The sequence below is a fragment of the Echinops telfairi genome, unplaced genomic scaffold (assembly GCF_000313985.2).
Source record: "Echinops telfairi isolate 266 unplaced genomic scaffold, ASM31398v2 ScPeMD7_7400;HRSCAF=8409, whole genome shotgun sequence".
NCBI classification, from domain to species: domain Eukaryota; kingdom Metazoa; phylum Chordata; class Mammalia; order Afrosoricida; family Tenrecidae; genus Echinops; species Echinops telfairi.
The window spans coordinates 39,862,675-39,884,118 of NW_022111300.1; the positions used below are offsets into that span (position 1 = coordinate 39,862,675).

At 40.7% G+C, this 21,444-nt stretch overlaps 1 protein-coding gene across 1 annotated transcript in view; it reads left to right on the forward strand.

Moving 5' to 3' along the window:
* The window catches only part of LOC101652384 (netrin receptor DCC), a 363,431-nt gene that overhangs the window by 325,802 nt on the left and 16,185 nt on the right, over positions 1-21,444 (forward strand). Inside the window, exon 19 of the mRNA XM_045296053.1 lies at positions 2,322-2,534. Coding sequence (XP_045151988.1) covers positions 2,322-2,534 — 213 coding nt within the window. The remainder of the gene's footprint in view (positions 1-2,321; positions 2,535-21,444) is intronic.

A 21,444-nucleotide genomic window follows, 5' to 3' on the forward strand; every position in this document is an offset into this window, starting at 1 on the left:
ATCAATTGTATCAAGCATATTTGTACATATATGTACATTTTTTCTAAACATTTACTTTTTATTTTAGCCTTTGGTATCAGCTCCTCCTCACTCCCTACCCGCTACCTCTGCCTCGTGACCCTTGATAAATGATAAATTATTATTGTTTCCATATCTTACTTACACTGACCACTGTCTCCCTTCACCCATGTTTCTTTGGCCAGCGTGTGTGTGTGTGTGTGTGTGTGTGTTATGTGTCTATCCTTGTGATGCATTCCTCCTTCCTCCCCTCCTCCTCCCCCCTTCCCTGTAACCTCTTGGTATCTATATTCCCTTTTCCGTACCTGAGGGGTTTTTCTGACATGGGTCCGTACCAGTGTACATGCTCCAGTCTAGCCAGAACTGAAAGGCAGAACTGGGGTCATGATAGTAGGGGGTGAGGAAGCCTCAAAGAACCAGAGGGATATTGTGTGCCTCATCAGTGCTATACTGCACCCCAGGGTCTTCTGATGCCTGTTCCCTGATCCCGTGGACACCTCATGCTCCCACGGGCTGATGTGCCTTTCCATGTGGCTTGTTTAACTTTAAACCTTGAAGACCTCAGCAGCTCTACCTTTTGATAGCCGGGCACCATCATCTTTCTTCACCACGTTTGCTTATGCACCCATTGTGCACCGACACATTTTCAATAAACAATTTAGTCTCGTGTAACACTTCCTCCACCGCCCCACCCCAACCCCTTTAACCTTTTTGTGAGAAGACGTGTCATCACCCGTTTGTCTCAATATTTTCCTTGCAGCCCTGGACTTTCACTTTAAGATGCTGCATGTCTTATCACTCTCCCCTTTTCTTTTGATCAGAGTTTCTGAGCTACAGATAAAGTAGGTGCTTGTGGTCACCCTCCTTTTGTCGTGCTGGTTTCCTCCTTTTGCCATCTTGATTACATTTCTTTTGTGTGACGAGAGCTGTCACCAAGTCTCTGTCTGCTTTCTGGTTCTTTTTCTATGTAGTCTGGTCAGTTATTAACCTGTCCTATACCTTCCTTCCCCCATCATTGAATGCGGTGAGCTTAGTGGTTGGCCACTGGCCCATGTGACCTCTAAATTCTTCTGAATGCAGAACACTGCGTTTTAATATCAAACCCCCTGTGTAGCACATTTTACTTTTGCATTTCTTTCAGATTGTCTTCATCTTTAGATCTTTAATCACGATTCTCCCTAGTTCTGTCAGATTTGCTTTGTGGCTCCTCTGCCCTTTGCAGCCCTGAGAGCTGTCTCACAATTATCTTACAAACTAATTATCTTGAAGTATTTCCTGGTAGAAAATTCTCCTTGAAAAGTGAGATATTCTCTTTTATCACGTTTTTCCCTTTCAATACACCCAAAAGAACTTTATTAAGAAAGAAATAGTCAGACACACTCTTCCTACCTCATTAACCCTTATATCTACTACACAGTTTTGGGTTTTTTTCATTTGTCATATAACCCCAACCTGTTGACCTAGACGATGAATAGAAGGTTCACGTTGAGTTCTTAGTCCACAGTGCCCTTAATCATGGGAAACTTCCTAGGCAATATTTCAGTGTGACTCATTGTGTCCTCTGGAGACAAGGTGTGTTTCCAGAAACAACCCAGTCCACATGCCCATGGGCTATGACGAATGACGATGTGAAACGCCTCTTCAACTGTAAGAATCCAACAGAAAACTACAAGGTTTGTCATCCAAGAGGGAAAATTTCAATTCTGCTCTCAGACAAGTTGTTCCAGCAGACGCATCTTTCCTATAACTTTTTGCCTAGCTGCACCTTGATTGTGTTATGGGAGATAATGATAGTGGTTATTATTTATATCATTTTATTAGCAAAGCCTCTGAGCACCTGGTAACTGATTGTGTGACAGTTGACATGGCATGTTTAAATCACAGAAAAATTGGCATATTGGCTGGTGGATAATAATGCAGCTGTAACCGGCTGGGTACATTGAATTTCACTGACATAGCTACTTATGAAAGGAGAAATCTCTCTTTTTTTTCCTGGCTTCATCACTCATGATTACACAGCCCAGGCAATTCAGGGAATACAGTCGATGCTGAATATCTTTTACTTTTCTTCTTGAAAGATAAAGCCCTGTCCGGCGACATCTACTTCTTCTGTTTAAAAGGAAGATACTATTGGGTCCCATAAGCAGATGAGGAGACATGAAGAAAGGTGCTCGTGATTTGATATAGACATTGACCAGACCCTCACATCTCTCTACAAAAGCATCCCAGGGGCTTCCAAAAGCTTTCGGGGGAAACAAGCTTTGTTCGGGAATAATGCTTGTCTTACCTTCTCCCCATTGCAGCGGTAAGTGAAGGCCCACAAACACAGCAGCCACCCATCCTGGCCCCGACGCAACCTGAGCCTCCCAGCAGTGAAGAGGCCCCAAGCCGGACCATCCCCACGGCCTGTGTTCGACCAACTCATCCACTTCGCAGCTTTGCCAACCCTTTGCTACCTCCACCCATGAGTGCAATAGAACCGAAAGTCCCTTACACGCCGCTTTTGTCTCAGCCAGGTAATGTGCCCATTTGTTCCCATTTGAAGTTGGTGTGACTATTGGTACATCGGGTGCTTGAGGTGACTATGGTCCGGTGTCTTTCCAACATTAACTTCATGGTCAATGAGTCCATGTTGGTTTCCAGTGCTCAAGGGCAGTTCTAAGTGTCTAACCTGTAGATGACTAGCAATGGGAACCTTTCATTTCCTTGAAAGGTTGTGTGTTACTCCTGGAAGGCAGTACAAATGGGACCTGGGTAGAATTTAGGCTCCCTGACACGCAGGCTCAGCACAGTCATGATGGCATGCCCCAGGAGCTGGCCCTTCCCATCCACCGGAAGCCCATCTTGATCTTTAATGCCAAACCCAACCAAATCCACTGTCGAGTCATTCCAATCATAGCACTGTACGCCGCTGTCCAAGGTTGCTTTTTTATGGAGCAGACAGCCCCCTTGTTCTCCCTTGGCCCCGCTGAGGGGTTTAAATCACCCACCCTGACCCAGCTTAATGGAGAGTAGGCTTTGATGCCTTGCCGGTGTACCTCAAGGTACCACCCACTTGTCCAGAAAGGCTTGTCTGGTGTCTCAACTGGTTTCAGCAGAACTTACAGACTGAAACAAACTAGGATCAAGGTCTGAAAATCCATTTTCCAAAACCAGTCAAAGAAAATTCAATGGGGGAGGAAAGGGGAAAAAACAAGGAGCTGATACCAAGGGCTCAAGTAGAAAGAAAATGTTTTGAGAATGACGATGGCAACAAATGTACAAATTGCTTGACACAATGGATAGATGGATGGATTGTGATCAGAGTTGTACAAGCCCCCAATAAAATGATTTAAAAAAAAGAAAAGAAAACTCAATGGATAACAAAGGGGAGAAATTCATCCCATCGTGCTTAGGTTTGTCATGAGTGGGGGTCAGACAGGATGGCAGCTCGCAACAGCAGCAATTTAAGTCTATGGATCTGGTGAGAGATGCACCATCCCCACTCTTTTGGACGTCTGAAAAGGAGCCCTGGCAGAGAGGTAAGGCAGACATTGTGCTGCTAACTGCAAGGTCAGCAGTTCAAATCCACCAGCTAGTTCACAGGCGAGAGGTGAGGCTATCTGTTCCTGCAAGATTGAGAGTCCCAGAGCCCCTGTGCAAGGTCACTGTGAGTTACAATCAATCCAGTGGCAGTGAGTGTAGTTTGCATATTTGTATTTCAGAAATCATTTCTCAAAATTTCAGCAACTCATAGAGACCTCTAAGTTATGGCTAACTTATCTGCTGACAGAAACCAAGATGTTTAAACATACATGCACACGCACACACACACACACAGACACCCCTTTTAATTGTTATTCAAAATTTGGTAAAAAGAAAACATGTTAAACAATTCTGCACTGAGCACATACTTTAAATGTTTCCACTCCACTGCCATTGAGTTAACTCCAACTCTTAGCGACCCTATAGGGCAGAATAGAATTGTTGCTTTGGGTTTCCAAAATTGTAAATCTTATATGGGCACAGAAAGCCTCAACTTTCTCCCATGGAGTGGCTGGTGGGTCCAAACTGCTGATCTTGTCGTTAACAGCACAATGTGTACCCCGCAGCACCAGTAGACTTCAGGGGTAGGGTAAGAGCTTTGAGTAATCTATATTAAACACACACACACACACACACACCAATTTTCTAATATAAAAAACTAAAGAGCTGTAGAAATTTACAATGCTAACTCTTCTCCGCCTGGAAGTAAAGGTGTGTTTGGCTATATCAGACTGAGACAAAAGGCGAGGACTGAAGGCTGAAAGCTATTTTATATGAATTTTTTACTGTCGAGGTGGGTGATGTCTAATTTGGATCATGAACTTTGGAACAACAGCTCCTATTTTGAAGCTCTATGACAACAAATGGAGCCGGAAAAGAAAAAGAGGAAGAAAAAAAACCCTTAATTTTTGAAGTCATGGCTGGCCACAGACATGCCTGTTTACTATAGTCCTCTGGATGAAATCATTTCAAGGCTGGCTTAATGAAGATCAGGCACAGCTAGCAGAAAGGTGGATGGTGCTGTTCGAAGGGAGCCCAGGAGTCTCGTTGGTGACACGGTCTCTCTGCAGCTGGACTGTCAAAGTAACAGGTCATTCTGAAGAACCATTATTTGATCCCATTTCACAAAGACCAGAGCTCATTTTCTTTCGTTTCCACTCTATATTTATGAGGCCTCCTTTTTGTCTTACTATTAGTCGATTGCCCTTTATACTGTGCCTTACACGCCATTTCTAATTTCCTTATTTCCCATTCTTCTCAGGCTTGAGTGTTCAACTTGATCTTCTGATTTTTGCATGCTCCCCTTTAAACAGCACCGTCTCTGACTCAACTTGAGACCCAGCCCACCATCTGTCCGCTGCAGTTACTAAATGCCCCCCCCCCAAGCTGCACTTTCATTGTTTCCCTGTGACTCTTGTTCACTCTATAATGTCTTCCCTCATGATTTTTCAAATAAGTTCTCCCTGTATTACTCCTGACACATGGTAAATAGTATGCTTTTAAGAAAGGGTTGATGTTTACTTATTCTAATAGAAAAAGAAAATTAGCAGACTGACAAATGTATTAGCTGTGACATTAACTACATGCTTCTTAGCCTAAAAGATGAAATACTTAAAGCTTTCAACAAATTTTAATTCTAAGAAAATCATTACTTGAGTCAAACTGATTGATGAAGGTAAGTCATTCTCTTGTCGGCTTAAAAAAAAATACCTCAAATCATTTTACTCTGAATTTCACAATAAAGGACTGTGTAATTAGTAATGGATTTATCTTTACTTACCACAAGTAATTACTTTGGAATATGGTAATGGGAGGCATTGCTCTAATTTTTAAAAATCATGCCAAATGAGAAGTTACTTGTGCTTTGAAAGCTTTGAAATTGGAGTTCAGTAAAGGAGTTCTTTTCCCATTCATATTCCTGTCTGCGGTTTTCCAGCATCATCAGTCTGTACCTCAGTTTCCCTCCCAATAAGGCATGCTTGCTTCAGCTGCAGATGTGGGGTAGGACAGCCCAATGGGACCGCGGTAATTGAGACATAGACTTCTCAACCAGCACCTCACCTATAGCCACCACCCACCTCTCTGCAGAAGCCAGATTGTTACTATGAAGTTGAACAGATTTCAGTGGAGGTCCTAGACTAAGACAGACTAGGAAGAAAGGCCTGGTAATCTGCTTCCAAATTTCAGTTAATGGAAACCCTACGAATCACAATGGTCCAATCCAGTCTCTATCAAGTGGATGTCACAGGACCAGGCAGCATGTTTTTCTCTGTGCACAGGGCCACCAGGACTGAGGGCCCAACCCAACGGCAGCACACACAGACTAACAAGGGCAACACATATTGCGCAGTAACAATTTCCACAGAATCACAGGGCATTTTGCAATATTTCTATAGGAAGTGTACATTAGAAAGGCATTCTCTGGTCATAATGACAGACTGTCTGCCTACCTGAACAGACATCTGTGGTTTCTTTCCCTCTACTGAGTTAGAAATTTACCTTACTAGACTCAAAAGTATTTGATGATATTTCTTACAGTTTCAGCATCACCCTGGGATATAGTGGTCCCATTTCTAAGTGCTTCATCTGGAGATGTGACTGGGGAGTCTTTATCCATTTTGTGGAAGCTGTAACCACGGTGCTTTGCAAATCACACACAGGGACATAAAAATGATTAGCTAAGTCCCCTTTCAGGTTAAATAGAGAATGTTGAATGGAGCGTTGGGCTTATTGCACACACGTCTGACATAAATTGTACAAAGCACCAAGATGGGGTTGGTGGTGGTCCACATCGCCTGGCCCTCTCACCCCTAGCCCCACCTTCACCAGTGAAAATTCCTTTCAGCTGTTGAAATGATTGGCTGCACTTTAAATGAACCTGTGTTAGAAGACCATTTGTCTTCCGGGGCTGTAATTCTGAAGGGAAAGAAAATATGACCTCTTAAATAATGACTTTTATATTGTCACACTGTTTTATAACATTAGGCCCCTGGAGCTTCTCCATCTTTGTAAAGCTGCATAAGTGGTCTGTTCTCCTCCATTCAGGCATGATTGCATTTCTATGCATTCATATTTACAAAAGCAAAAACCCAGAGCATTCTGATCTTCTCAATCTTCCGGGGATCAATATGTCAGTGGACATGACAAGACCAAAACTCACTTCATTGTACTGCGAAATTGAGTTTGATTTTCCTCCTGCAAATCGTGGCATGTGCTTCAATTTGTCTGAGGACCAGGGACAAGGAGAGGGTGGAGGTGGCTGACACTGGACAGAATAGACGTTTGATATATAGTTTACGGCTAGTTGGGAAATCATGTGTCCCTGCTGTAACCTGATCTTCCTGGGCAGCACTTGTTTCAGTAAATATGCTATCAAACAAAACTGCCAATAAATTACAATGTCACATTAACACCGTTGCTTTCTCAGAGCCACTTGCAGGCCACCATTGGGGTATCCATCAAGGATTCTGCATCAGTGTCTGTTCTGCTAAAATCTGTCACTGGCAGAGGTCACTGGAGACCAGGCATCTTTTACCAGGTGCAAAAAGAGGGTCACTGTTAAGGGCAGTCAGACCCAATAAATCACAGGTACAGCTAAGTAGGGGAGATGTGTTGATTCAGTGTTATTGAAGCCCATATCACCAATCAATTCTTGAGTGGAAAATTACTCTACATCCTATTACACATCCCATCTCCTGTGTACACCCATCCCTGTTTTTCAACAGATATTCATACAAAGAAAGTAACCCCCCTACCATCGAGTTAATTGCTACTCATTAATACTCTCTACAGGCCTTCTGAGGAGTCTTGGTGGTATAGTGGTTACATGTTGGGCTGCTAACTGCAAGGTCAGCCGTTCGAAACCACCAGCTGCCCCCAAGGGAGAAAGATGGGACTTATAGGCTTGAAAGCTCACTGGGGTAGTTTTACTCTGTCCTATAGGGTTTCTGTGAGTCATCATCAACTTGAAGGCAGTGACTGGTTTTTGGTTTATAGGGTTTCTGAAATTATAAGACTTTATGGTAGTGGTTCTCAACCTGTGGGTTTTGACCCCTTTGGAAGTCGAACGACCATTTCACAGGGCTGCCCAATTCATAACAGTAGCAAAATTACAGTTATGGAGTAGCAATGAAAATAATTTTATGTTTGGGGGGGTCACCATAACATGAGGAACTATATTAAAGGGTTGCGGCATTAGGAAGGTTGAGAACCACTGCTTTGTGTGATCAGACAGCCTCATCTTTCTTCCAAAGAGTGTCTGGTGGATTTGAACCACCAACCTTGTTTGCAGCCCAGTGGCTAACCCACACCACTAGGGCTCCTTGAAGTTTTCCTGTCCTCACTCCTAACACATTTTTGTTCACTGGTTCTAATAGATGACATTTGATCTGATTTGGTCTGGTCATCCTAATCATCCATTGGTAAAATGTAATGAAGCCAAGTCTACTTAGGTATCACTAATATTAAGCTCTGGTGGTATAGCATTTAAGCTCTTGGCTGCTAACCCAAAAGGTTGACAATTCAATCCCATTCGCAAGTCTTCCATTGGAGAAAGAGGTATCATTCTGCATCCAAGCAGTTTTACAGCCTTGGAAATCCTATGCGACAGTCCAACTCTGCCCTAGAGCCTCCCTTGCTATAAGTTGCAATAGACTCAACAGCAGTGGGGTTTGTTGGTTGGTTTTGTAATCATTTTTTGTTTAGCATTTGTGACTCTAGATTCCAGTTGCTGTATTTAATAATTATTATTATGTGCTACAGAGGACACTGACCTATGTACATATATTTACCTGGCAATATATTGAGGTAGTGGATGGACTTGGGCTTCTGCCCAAGCACTCCCTCAACACAAGAACACTTTTTCCTAGCAACCTGGTATTCTGTGATGCTCGCCCTCCTGGCACAATCACTGAAGACAAAATGGGTGCAGAAGAAAATGTAGTGAAGAAAGCTGATGGTGCCTGGCTATCAAAATATATAGCATCTGGGATTGAAGTTTAAAAAACCGGCCATCTAATAGAGAAGCAACAAGCCCACATGGAAGAAGCATACCAGCCCATGCAATCATGAGGTGTCAACTGGATCATGTAACAGGCATCCGAATACCCCAAACAAACCAAAAACATATTGCTGAGAATGAGGGGTGTCAGAGAAGAGATCCAAAACCCATCTGTAGATAATGGGACATTCCCTTACAGAAGGGTCACAAGGAAGGGATGGGTCAACCAGGGCTCACCACAGCATGAATGACACACACAATATTCCTCTGGTTCCTTGAGGCTTCCTCACTCCCTACTATCATGACCCCAGTCCTGCCTTTCACTTTGGCCTAGACCAGACAGAGCATGTGTGTGTGTTTGGTTGATTGATTGGTTTCAGTTTGGGGTGAACAAAAACCTCCAAAATCTCATTCTCATAAAACCACTTGAAGGGCAAAAGCAAAAGGTAGAGAGTTCCACTGTCACAGGAAAACAGCAGGATCTTCTACCGAGAGGGGCCATTCGCCCAAGTGTCAACCAGATGCACCACATCTTGAACACTGCTGAACTCACCGCCTGGAGGGCTGAAGAAAGGAGAGAAACTGCTTGAAAGCTGCCTTTCCAGCCAAGCTCTGACCAAGTCATCACGATGGGAAGAATGACTTACACTTAGACTCAAGAACCCAGAATAAGTCCCGCTAACTCCACCCCAAAGCCCTTGCAACAGGAATTCATCTTAGAGAACAACTTCACATGCACCCAGCCTATTCATAACCCAGCCGAGTACAAGCAAATCCCAGTCGTTCCCCCCCTCCACCACCACCAATTTTCAACACATAGGGAAATGCATTTATGCTGTAAGCTTCTTTTACTTCTGGAGGGTAGGATAGCTGTCTGTATTCACACCTCCTCTCCACTAATAACTAACACACTTAAACCATTGCTCACATGGAAACTTTGATATCGCCTTATGCATGGGAAGGCACGAGCCCTCCTTGTGTTGGCTGGAGGCAAGCAACTCCGATGACAATAATATTGAAGAAAAAACAAAAGACTTACTTTAAGATTTGTTGTAATCTTTATATTTATTGTTTGAAATTGTGTGTGTGTTAGTTGTGTGAAAGTGTAAGGAGAACAATCATTTCCCATTTAAGAATTCATACGTATTTTGTTTAGTGATATTGATGGTGATCCCCACAATTTAACAGCACTCTTCCTACTTGCTAACTTTACCCCTTCTTACCTTCTGAACTGTAACCCTGGGCAAGCATGAACCTTTGAATCTCGTGGGGTTGATTATCCCTAGGTCCCTGGTGTTATTGTTCAGCTTATGGGCCTGAATAGTGAGCCACAGAAGTGAGTTCAACTCCAGGCAGAGGATGTCAAAGGGCCATCATTTCTGTAGTTCCACTAGTTGCCATGAGGGCAATTAAAAAAACCCTCTGTCATTGAGTTCATTTCTACCCACAGCGATCTTATGCGGGGTTTTTGAGACTATCCATCTTTCTGGAAGCATAAAGCCCAATCTTTATCCCCAGTGACCAGTCAGCCTAGTGTTTGCCTTTTTTAAAAAAAAATCATTTTTATTATTGTTCCAAAGCTTTCTCCCACTTTGTCGAAAACCCCAATTGTGATCTCATTCAGAGTAGTTAGCCAAGGTGGCCAGGAACCATCTGATCAAAACAAATGTTATGCCCACAAAAGGTCTTCTAGAATGATTCTAAATAGCCAATCTCCTTTAGAAGGAGTTATTTTGTAGCAGGCCGGTAGAGTCATTTAGCTTAGGAGTTGAGTAAATATCATGTTCCTTTATGTGGGTTTTGTGGGAGAAAGAAGGTCTAGGAAGAGTAGCAAGGAGCCAGGAGACTGGAATAGCTCCCATCTGGTCTTAAGCTCACCTGTCCAAACTCCTGATAGCCCTGTACAGCAAGGCACGAAGCCAGGAAGCTGACATCTGCTGCTTTCAACACCACTGAGGGCAACACCACTTTGGAGTGCAGTAATGAAAATCGAGACGAACAGAAGGATGAATAAATTGACAATAAAAATGAAGGCATATGGGAATATCAATCAGAGTGTGGGTTAGAGAATATGAGGGAGGATCAATGTTAAGGACTGCTGCATTCTTTTATAATTATAAACCATTACTGGGAGAAAAGACTGAAAGACTGAAATTGAGCCAGAACTTGAGTCCTTTTGATTAAACATTTGCCAGATTAAAAGAAAGATGAGAAAAGTCACATCAGGACTTATTAGATCATGTATAAAATTGATTTGAATCATCAACTAAATGTCCTTAAACTCCAGAGATAAAGTGCTGGGTTGCCATCCCCATAATCATAAGAAGAGAAAGTTAAAAATATATAATAATAAAAAAGAAATGACAAAAAAGCACTAGCGTCCAGCTTTTGTGATAAAGTGGATGGTATACCTTGAAACATACTATTTGAAAGGAACAGCTATGGATGTAAGGGGTCCTGGTGTTGAGTGGGTTCTGAGTTGGACTGCCAAGTACAAGGTTAGCCATTCTACTTCCTGCTCCCTGGAAGATTTACAATCTCAGAAAATCAGAGGAGCAGGTCTACTCTCTCCTGTAGGCTCACTATGAATTAGTGTTGGCTTGATGGTCATGAGCTTGCATTTGAGATAGGTGGATTGGGTTGGGGATAAGGTGGTGATTTCATGAGTGACAGAGAGGATGATCAGAGAAAGAATGAGAGAAGTTAGTTGTTTCCAACACAGCCAATATTCATTCCAGATTTTATATGTAACTGACAGCTCACCTAGCAAATGACTGCTATATATAATTTTGTGTTACTTATGAGATATCTTGTGGATCAAAGTTTTATTTTCAAATATCTGCTTGCCATATTCATAACAACGATGCCCTATGCTTTTTCACTATGTATGGTTTGTAAGGAATATTTTCCATGTGTCCGTTTTGGTGGCTTGCATGTTGCTAAGATGCAGGAAATTGTGCCAGGGGTATTGCCAGTACCAGCAGGGTCACTCAAAGTAATAAGCTAACGCAGAATGTCCAGACTGAAAACAGACTAAGCCAGAAGAATAAACTGACCACTTCTTAGGAATAAGCCACTTAAAACCTGACAGCAGGGGAACATGGTCAGTTACAAAAAACTCGTGAACAGCCATGAGACACTGTCAGATAGTTAGAAGCCCCTCAAGTTAGAAGGTACTCAAATTATGACTGCGGAAGATCTACCTTCTCAAGGTAGAATCAACCAGAATGACTTTGGGGGCCTTCAGTTGCTGATGGGCACTGTGAGAAGAAACAATGGTAAATGTCTATCAATAACTGGAATTTGGAATATGCAAATATGAATCAAGGAAAACCAAGGCATTAAGAATGAAATAAAATGCTAGAAATTGATGTCCTAGGCATTAGTGAGCTGAAATGCACTGTATTTCAGACAATCATCTGGAATACTATGCTAGAATGATTAATTCACGAAGAATGTTGTCGCCCTTATGGTCAGAAAGGATATTTCAAGATCTTCCTTGAAGTATAATGCTGTCTGTAATAGTATAATATCGATATACATGCAAGGAAATTCAGTCAATATAACTATTATTCAAATTTATGTTCCGAGTACTAAAGCTACTGTTGAGGAAATGGAAGAATTCTACCAGTGTCTTCAGACTGAAATGGGTAAAGCATGCAATCAAGATGCATTGTTAACCATTGGGGACTGCACAAGGTGGAAACCAAGAGGAAGGAGTAATAGTTGGAAAATGTGGCCTTGCTGATAGAAACAAAGCTAGAGATCCCACGATAGAATTTTGCAAAACCAATGACTTCTTCACAAATAAATTTTTTCAACTACATAAATGAAGACTATACATGTGAACTTCTCCAAATGGAATACACAGAAGTCAAATTGACTACATCTTTGGGAAGGGGTGATGGAGAAGCTCAAGATCAGCAACCTAAACAGGGCCAGGGACTGACTGTGAAACAAACTATCAGTTGCTCATACATAAGTTCAGGTTGAAATAGAAGAGCATTAAAACAAGCCCACAGATACAACCTTGAGTATCCACCACCTGCATTTTGAGATCATCCGCAGACCAGACTTGGCGTCTTGACTACTGATGACAAGAAGCCTGAGGGGCTGGGGGATCGCATGACAAAAGGAAAAGGTCCTTAAAGGATGCAAAAGAAAAATAAAATCCAAGTGGATGTCAGAAGAGACTCTGACACTTTCTCTTCACCAAAGTGTAGCTTAAGCAAACGGAAGAAGTGATGAAGTCGGAGATCTGAACAGAAAGATTAAAAGGGCAGCTTGAGATGTCAACGAAAGTGCTATGGCGCAGTCTGCAAAGACCTGGAGGGAAGAGCGGGAAGGAGAAACTGGGTCAAGCTGAAAGAACTGAACAAACAGAGTTGAGCCTCAGTTGCAGTATTAAAGGATACTACAGGGAAAATATTGAACAATGCAGGAAGCATCCCAGAAGCTGGAAGGAATATACAGAACAACAATATCAAAAAGAACTAGTCAATATCAACCATCTCAAGAGATAGCATATAATCCAGAAGGGACGGTACTGAAGGAAGTGCAGCCTGTACTGGAGGTATTAGTGAAAAACAAGGCTTCCGGGAATTGATGGGAACCCAATTGAAATATTACAGAAAGCTGACAGAATACTGGGAACACTCACTAGTCAATGCCAAGGAGTTTTGAACACAGCTATCTGGCCAACTGGTTGGAAAAGATTCATTTTTCTACCCATTCCAAACAAAAGTGATCCCACAGAATTTGGAAATTATCAAAAAATATCATTGATATCACATACATGTAAGATTTTACTATAGATCATTTAACAAGGTTGCAGCAGTACATTGTCAGGAAGATGCTAGAAATTTGGGACTGATTCCCAAGAGGACATGACACAGGATATCATTGCTAACATCATTTGGTTCATGGCTCAAAGCAGGCATATCAGGAAAAATGGTCTACTTGTGTTTTATTGATTATACAAAGGTATTCAGCAATGTGAATCATAATGAACCTTGGATAACTTTGAGAAGATTGGGAATTTAAGAACACTTGATTGTGCTCTTGTAGAACCTGTATGTGGATCAAAAGGCAATTGTTTGAACAGAATAAGGGAATATTACATGGTTTAATATTTCACGGTTGTATCCTTTCACCATGCTTATTCAACTTGTATACTGAGGAGATAATTCAAGAAGCTGTATTATCTGAAGAAGAGTATTGAATCAATATTAAGACAATACAACCTTGTTTGCTGAAAGTGAGGAGCACTTGAAGTACTTGCTGATGAAGATCAAGGGTGACAGCCTTAAGACCCAATTACAACTCAATGTAAAGAAAACAACAAATCCTTACAACTGGACCAATAAGTAACAGTATGATAAATGGAGAAAAAAGTTAAATTTTCAAGAATTTTATCTTGCTTGAATCCATAATCAATGCTCATGGAAGCAGCAGTCAAGAACCCAAATGATGTGTTGCATTGCTATACAAGATCCCTTTAAAGTGTTGGAGAGTAAGGATGTCACTTTTAGTACTAAGGCGCACCTAACCCAAGAGATGTTATGTTCAGTCATCTTATATGCATGTGAAAGTTGGACATTAAAAAAGGAAGACAATAGAACTAATGCATTTGAGTCATGGGGCTATCAAAGGATATTAAAAGTACCATGGACTATCAAAAGAACAACGACCTGTCTTGGAAAAAGTGCAGCAATAATGAGTGTTCCTTAGAAGTCGGAAGGAATGACTTCGTCCCACATACTTTGGTCATATTATCAGGATATACCAGTCCCTGAAAAGAGCCATCACACTTGGTAGAGTAGAGGGGCCACAAAAGAAAGCAATACATTTGAGGAGATAGATTGACTGAGTAGGTACAATAGGATCAAATATAACAACAATTGTGAGGATGGTGCAGGATGTAGGGTTTGCTATAAGTAGGGTCTCTGTTAGTCAGAATGACTGGAAAGCACCTAACAACCAAGGAATGTTCACCAGAAAATTCATCTTCACTTGCCAGAGAATGGCGTTCACCATGCAGACACATATTAAAAGAGGTATGACTTGAAGCTTTTTAAGGATTGTACAAGAGACTTAAAAACTTGTTTGGAAAACCCCAGAATCAAAAGATAATGCTTCTATGAACTTTCTGAAGCCCTCATGTACATCCCGATAACCTCATGCAGGCTCTTACACATAGTGGACACTCAATAAATGCTTGTTGAGTTGATCAGGAAAGATTAAAACATTGAAGCCAAAAGTAGAATCCAGGTGTGCCGTGGCAAATCTGATGATGATTACAGGTGAACCACAGCTCCTTAAGGAGAGCAACTGAAACGATGAGATGTTGGACATAGAGGCACATCAGAAGACCTGGTTTTCAAGGTGATAATCCTTTGACCCGAAAATATTAGGGGTTCTGAACTTTAACATTGTATGCAAAAGCATAATGAAATCACATCACATTGAGAAGCCACAGCCTTAGGACATTCAGTTCAATAATTTGACTTCATGCAAATGAATCAGAATGTGGTGCCTTCCATAGCACAATGGAAACGAAAGAGGAGATGGGTCAGTGAAAAGAAGAGTCCTCAAGACCCATCTCTTCATTATTCCAATTGTAGAATTGATTTTGCCCCCACTGAATTCTACTTTTCTTATCACTAAAGTTACATGGTCTTGCTGATTTAAAGTAGAATGAAAAATAAGAAATTCTAACAATTTTAATGAGTATAGAAATAAGGAAGAATATTTTCCCTGTGTTTTATCCTTTGCTTTTTGAAAAAGAGCACGCCTGAGGGTGTGTATTTCAAGTGCTCTATACAGTTCATGGTGACCCCATGTGTGTCAGAGTAGAACTGCTCTCATGGGGTTTTCAATGACTAACTTATAAGTAAATAACCAACCATTCATCCAAGGCACTTCTGGACAGACTTGAACTACTAACTTTTTGATTAGCAGCCAGGTGCTTTAGCTTTTTGCCCCAGCCAGAGACTCCTCTGTATAGTTGACAGAGCTCTTTCTCATTCATAAATTTGTGACAGGGTCCAGTTACTTTGTTTGTGAACAATGGGGGAAATTGAAGCAAGCAAAATATTCACATAAATTTCACTGTTAATAGAATAATGGAAACGTTATGAATAAACAAAAACAAAAAAGCATCTGTGATAGTAAAATAAACAGAGAGTTTAACCATCAAGAAACAATTGATCACAATATGACCTGTAAAATCCTAAAAGAGCTTATAAAGAAAATTTAAAGCTTCTCTGTCTTCTGAATGTGCATAACTTTTATCTTACTGGCAGAGACTTAAATAAGAATTCAGGTGCCTTGTTAAACATCTTGCATGTCTCATAGCCTTGACATTCATCTTAAGCTTGAAAGAGGATGGATGTTTTTATGGCTGGAATCTCGTTATTTACCACAATGTCAAGGCCTTTATTTGTTTTGGTAAAAGGGATTCTAATAGGCTTTGTTGCGGTGGTTTTTGTTGTTGGAAAGCAATGATAAGTAAGCCCAAATGATTTCAAAACCAAAGACATATTTTGAAAGAATTGCTCATCAAGGCTTATTGGAATAAAGGAACTTCCTATGATTACTCATGTGAACATCTTTTCCAAACTATCTTAAAACATCCTTCTTATACTTTTCCCATAGTCTTTTCCATGTGTCATCTGTCTCTTTACATTTCAAACACACACACACACACACAAACATACATACACACACACAAGCCCACATGCTTTTCTTAGAAAATAAAAATCTTTAAAAAAAAACAAACATGGCCATATCACACAACGTCAACAACAGTAGCATACTCCTCTGATAGACTTTTAAGGTCAAATGTTGCTAGTTCAATCATTAGTTTCAGTCAAATTGTTTTTAACATCATAGCTATTTCCTTGCATGTTTACCTTTTGATCGCTCCCTGGTTTGACACCTCCAGTAAAAGAAATTGGTACCAAAACAGCTACTCAAGGTGAACTGATGCCTACTTCAGTGCCGGTGCAAGGAATGGTGAGGCCAGCACTGGAAGAGTCAGGACACTTGCTTTCGTCCTCCGGGGGTCTTCTCTGGCTGGGAGGAGGTGCCACTCTGTAGGAAAGAGCACTCCCTAAAGAGAAAAAAGACCGATCACCCCTCTGAAGCGAGCCTCCCTGCTAATTAGCTCGCTTAACCTCGGAGCAGCCACTTCACCTAGTTTGTGCTTCCATTTTCCTCAACAATACATGGGGAAAATAAAATCTCCTCTGGGAAAAGTTTGGTTCAGGATTCCCAGAAGTTAAAACATGTAAGCGTGCATTGTGCTATTTTAAGTGGGGCGAGAAACTATTGATTTGATATCATCTGGTGAACACCTGGCCTTATAAGTTGAGCCCAGCCAAGTGTTGTTGCCTTGTAGTAAAAGCAGTGAGATCATGTGGAGGACATTTTCATTGTTAGATGGCTGAAGAAATAAGCCATCACTCATGAGGGTAGTATGTGAGCACAAGTCAATGCCACAGTGGTGGAAGGTGCCCTTGTGCTGCAATTGCAAAGCACTCAGCTGCTGAACATTGACCAAGCCGCACCTTCCTGGGAGAAAGCACCGGCTGACATCTATGATCCTAAGAAGTGCAGCCCGGAAAACCCTTGGGGCAGTGCTATTCTTTCACATGGAAATTGACTCAGCAGTACCCAAGAAGAGATGAAACAGAAAAAGAAGCCATTGAAAGAAGGTCTTGGTTAGTCGAGTGGAATGAAAGAAACGATTCCACTATTTCCATTTCTGAAGCTATCCCTCATTTTTGTTTTATAAGTTATGAGTAATAGATAAGTTTCACAAATATGGATGTGAGTTCATTCCAAATGCAACTTCAGCTATTGTTCACTTCTAAATGCTCCATGAACTTTACTATCCACAGCAGTGTTTCTCGAAGTGGGAGCGCTAGGATGATCCAAGGGGGCAGAAAACCTCTACTTTATCCTGACCTAAGAGCTGCAGTACAGAGGTTTTTAATTTCCGTGGGGCTGCTAATTTTTTTTTTAATGAAAAGGTGATAGTAGACCAAATAAGTTTTGGACTTCATGATCTGAAGGTTGTTTCTTAGCCTATACTCATATCTTCCTAAGAAACCTAAAAGATAATATTAGTAAATATGTTTGGCTTCAATGGATCCTTTAAATCTGAGGATCAATATTTCTTAGAATTTTCTATCTAGATGATGTTCGTGTAGGCACTCAGCAGACTATATTTCAGTAGTGAGGTTCTAGGTCTCATCGTCATGTGGAAACTGGACAATTTACAAGGACGACTGAAGAAGAATTGACGGATTGGAAGTATGGTGTTGGCAAAGAATCTTGACGATTCCATGGATGGCCAGGAGAACAAACACGTCTGTCTTAGAAGAAATTCACCCAGAGTGCTCCTTAGAATCAAGGATGGTGAGCATTCATCTTATACATATTGAGGACATGCTATCAGAATAGTCTAGTCCTGGGAAAAGATCAGCATGTGTGTTAACGTAGGAGATCAGCGCTAGAGAGGAAGCTCCTCATGAGATGGATTGACACAGTGGCTGCAACAATCAGGAGCAACAATTGTGATGATGATGCAGGATGAGGCTGCATTGCGTTCTGTGGTTCATGGAGTTGGAACCAACAAGACCCCACCTAACAACAACAGGGCGGAGCATCTTTTCTCAACCTGAGATGCGTGGATGAACTTGTAAGGTTTTGTAACTCACTTGAAATTTAATCCACATTTCTATGTGTGTCGTAGAGATATGCGTGCTTGTATCTGTAGATAGCTGTGCATTCTCTCCAGGTACTAAGTTAATCACTTTCATTAGTCTCAGATTATTTATGAACTATAACAGGTTAAGAACCAATGGTTAAACTGCCCCTCTTTCATAGCCTTCTCTTTAGGCTCAGCTTCCACAGAAATGTAAGCATCACAATGTGCTGTTTTCTTTCCTTTTCTTTTGACCAAGAACCTCATGCCCAAATAACCCAGGAGAATCAAAAACCAAGAGTCGATTGCTCTTTCCCTGCTCCCATGAAATTCTGAAAAATGTAGTCATTCATTTTCCCATAGAAAGACCTCTGTATACAGTTTCAAACCTGCAGAAGAAATGAACATTTAAACATGTCTTAAATGAAGTTCCACTTCTGCAATGATCTTCTTTTTTGTTGCTAAATGAAGAATGACAGATGTGATCCATAATTTCCTCTCAGAAAATGAACTCCTCTGGAACCCTGGCGGGTGTTAATTGCAATTTGCAGACGGTCATCATAACCTGTCCTTGTAAAGCCAGGAAAGTGCGCTTTCATCAAAGGGCGAATATTCACAAATAGATTTTCCTGAACATGACTCATCATTCAGTGTAAATTTCTGATTCATTGTAAATTTCACTCTGACACCAGGGTGATCTGTGTATATCATGAGTTCAATGTCTTTCTAAAAGTGTGGGTAAGTCAATCGATGAACGGTGAGAGTTCAAACCACTCTAGAGAATAGGAAGGAATAAGAATTATATGTTGGAGCAGTGAAAAAGTAAAATTGTATTATATAACTCATAAAAAATAGTAAGATACCGTAAATCATTTAGGGTAATGAAAATGAGTATAAGCAAATATTTGTTTGAGAGGGTATTTGGTGATAAAGAGCAATGGGAAGGCACAGTCTTTTTAAATAAAGTTTGACATAATAAGTATTACCTCAAAGTCTTTCTCCTCCCCATTTCCCTCTCCCTCGGTCTCTCTTTCTCCTCCCCTCACCCTTCCGTCCTGTCTTCTCTTCTCTACTCCTTTTCTTTTACGCAATATAGTCTTAGTTGCCCTTTCCCTGGAACTTCTAAAACTAAATGGAAATAGGTATTACAGAAGCTCCTCCCAGGAAAAGATTAGTTGAATTTGACAAACTCCAAATCAGAGAGAAGCAATGATAGACTATTTAAAAAAATACTCCTAGGAAATGTGCTAAAGAATGAATGTTCCTAGGTCTTCTGAAATTTGTAATGCTTGAGGATTTTTAATACAGAAACATCTTAACATACTTTTTAAAATTTCTGAGTTACCCAGATTATGCAGGACCTAGTTCTGACTGGTGGTTCCTTATAGACAGAGACTAACTTCACCACCCAGGTAGCATCTCTCTCCTTCTCCAACTCCGTTTCAATGATTGTCTCCCAATCATTTGCCTTTCTAATTCTTCATGCTTTGAAGCTCAGATTTCACCTCTTTATTAATTCTTTATGCAGTGTACTCCTAATGAAATATTTCACACTGAGGACATATCTTTCCAAACTAACAATTAATATAATTATGGACATGAAATTTCTATATTCTTCAACATGACAAATCAAGCCTAATGTAGTCTGTGTCCTGCTACATACCAAAAAAAAAAGAGGAAGATGAAGAAATTGTTAACAATGGCAATCAGATTTGAAAACTTTACAACTGACTATTCCCATTACCAAGCACTTAATTTGTTATTTCACACACCCACACACATATACACACACACACAAAAAAAAAAACCAAGAGGAAGTGTTATTTTTCTGCTTTTACTCATAAGGAAGCATAACATCAGAGAAAATAAAATAATTCATTTGCTGTCACTATATTTACATGAAAAAACAAAGATTTCTACCGAGGGTTCCTGAACCTAAATCCTACTTGTCTAAAAAGCTATGTTATGTTATATTATATATCATTGTATCATATCATATCATATCACACTATATGATTGTTTGAGAGCGTAAATGATTATACGAATAATAAACTCACAAATAATAAAGACTCATACCATATTTTAGTATCTCCCTTAACACAACGCAGATACTCCAAGCTTCTATACTCAAAAGACAGAAATAAAATAAACTATGATTATTTGCATTTTTCCTAAACCCTATCTTCATTTCCATTGGCATCTGTTTGTCTCAGTCTTTTGTTTCCTTTCCAAATATGTATTGATTCAATATTTCTTTTTATCATGGAATTGCCCCAACATATCCAGTTGGGGAAAGTTTTATATCTCATTGGAAAACTAAAATAAATATCTACATAAATGTCAAAAGACAATGAGATTATGGGCTTATTTCTAGACCCAGTCCAAGATAGCCTATGGCCTAATTTTCAGAACTAGCTTCAAAGCAATGTATAGATATGAAATATTCAGAAACTTCATGCTGCCAAATATGTTGAATATTGAAGAGTTTATGAAACATTGCATTGAAACTTATTTTCCTCATAAGTAATTTCCCATCTGTGGGCTTGAAGAGATCTTTCTTTTGGCCCAGCAGGATAGGGATTAGGCAGTTTCTCACTGACATTTCATTTCATTGCAAATAAAGAAGAAGAAAAATCTCAATTAACTCTGATCTTTGGGGAATGGACTGTCCCCAGGAAATTGCATTTCCAGGCCACTCACAGTAAAATATATAGAATCCATTTCATAAAGAGTAAATGCTTATTGTTTCCCAACTCGATGTGGCTGTGTGCTATCAAGTCCACTTCCACTCAGTAGAGCTGAGTTGGGTTTCCGAGGCTGTAATCCCGACGGGAGCAGATCGCCAGGTATTTTCTGCTGCCAACAACTGGCATGTGAGTTGCTGATTTTCTAGTTGGCAGGGGGACACTTCACCACACAGCCCCATGGGTTCCTTGATTTTATGTTAGTGATGAAGGACGAACCATGATGAAGGTTGTTTCCTTTAACCATGCAGCATCTGTGTCAAGGAGTTCATGCTGTTTCACATGAGAGAAATCCAAGGTAGAGAGGGGGAAGGAACATGTCCAAGATCATATTGTCACTAAAGGACGGGGGGATGACATAGTTCTACATGATACCAGTATGTACTCCCTGTCCTTGATGTGTGGGGAAGCACAGGAAGCAAGACTAGAGTAAGTTAAGGAGGAGA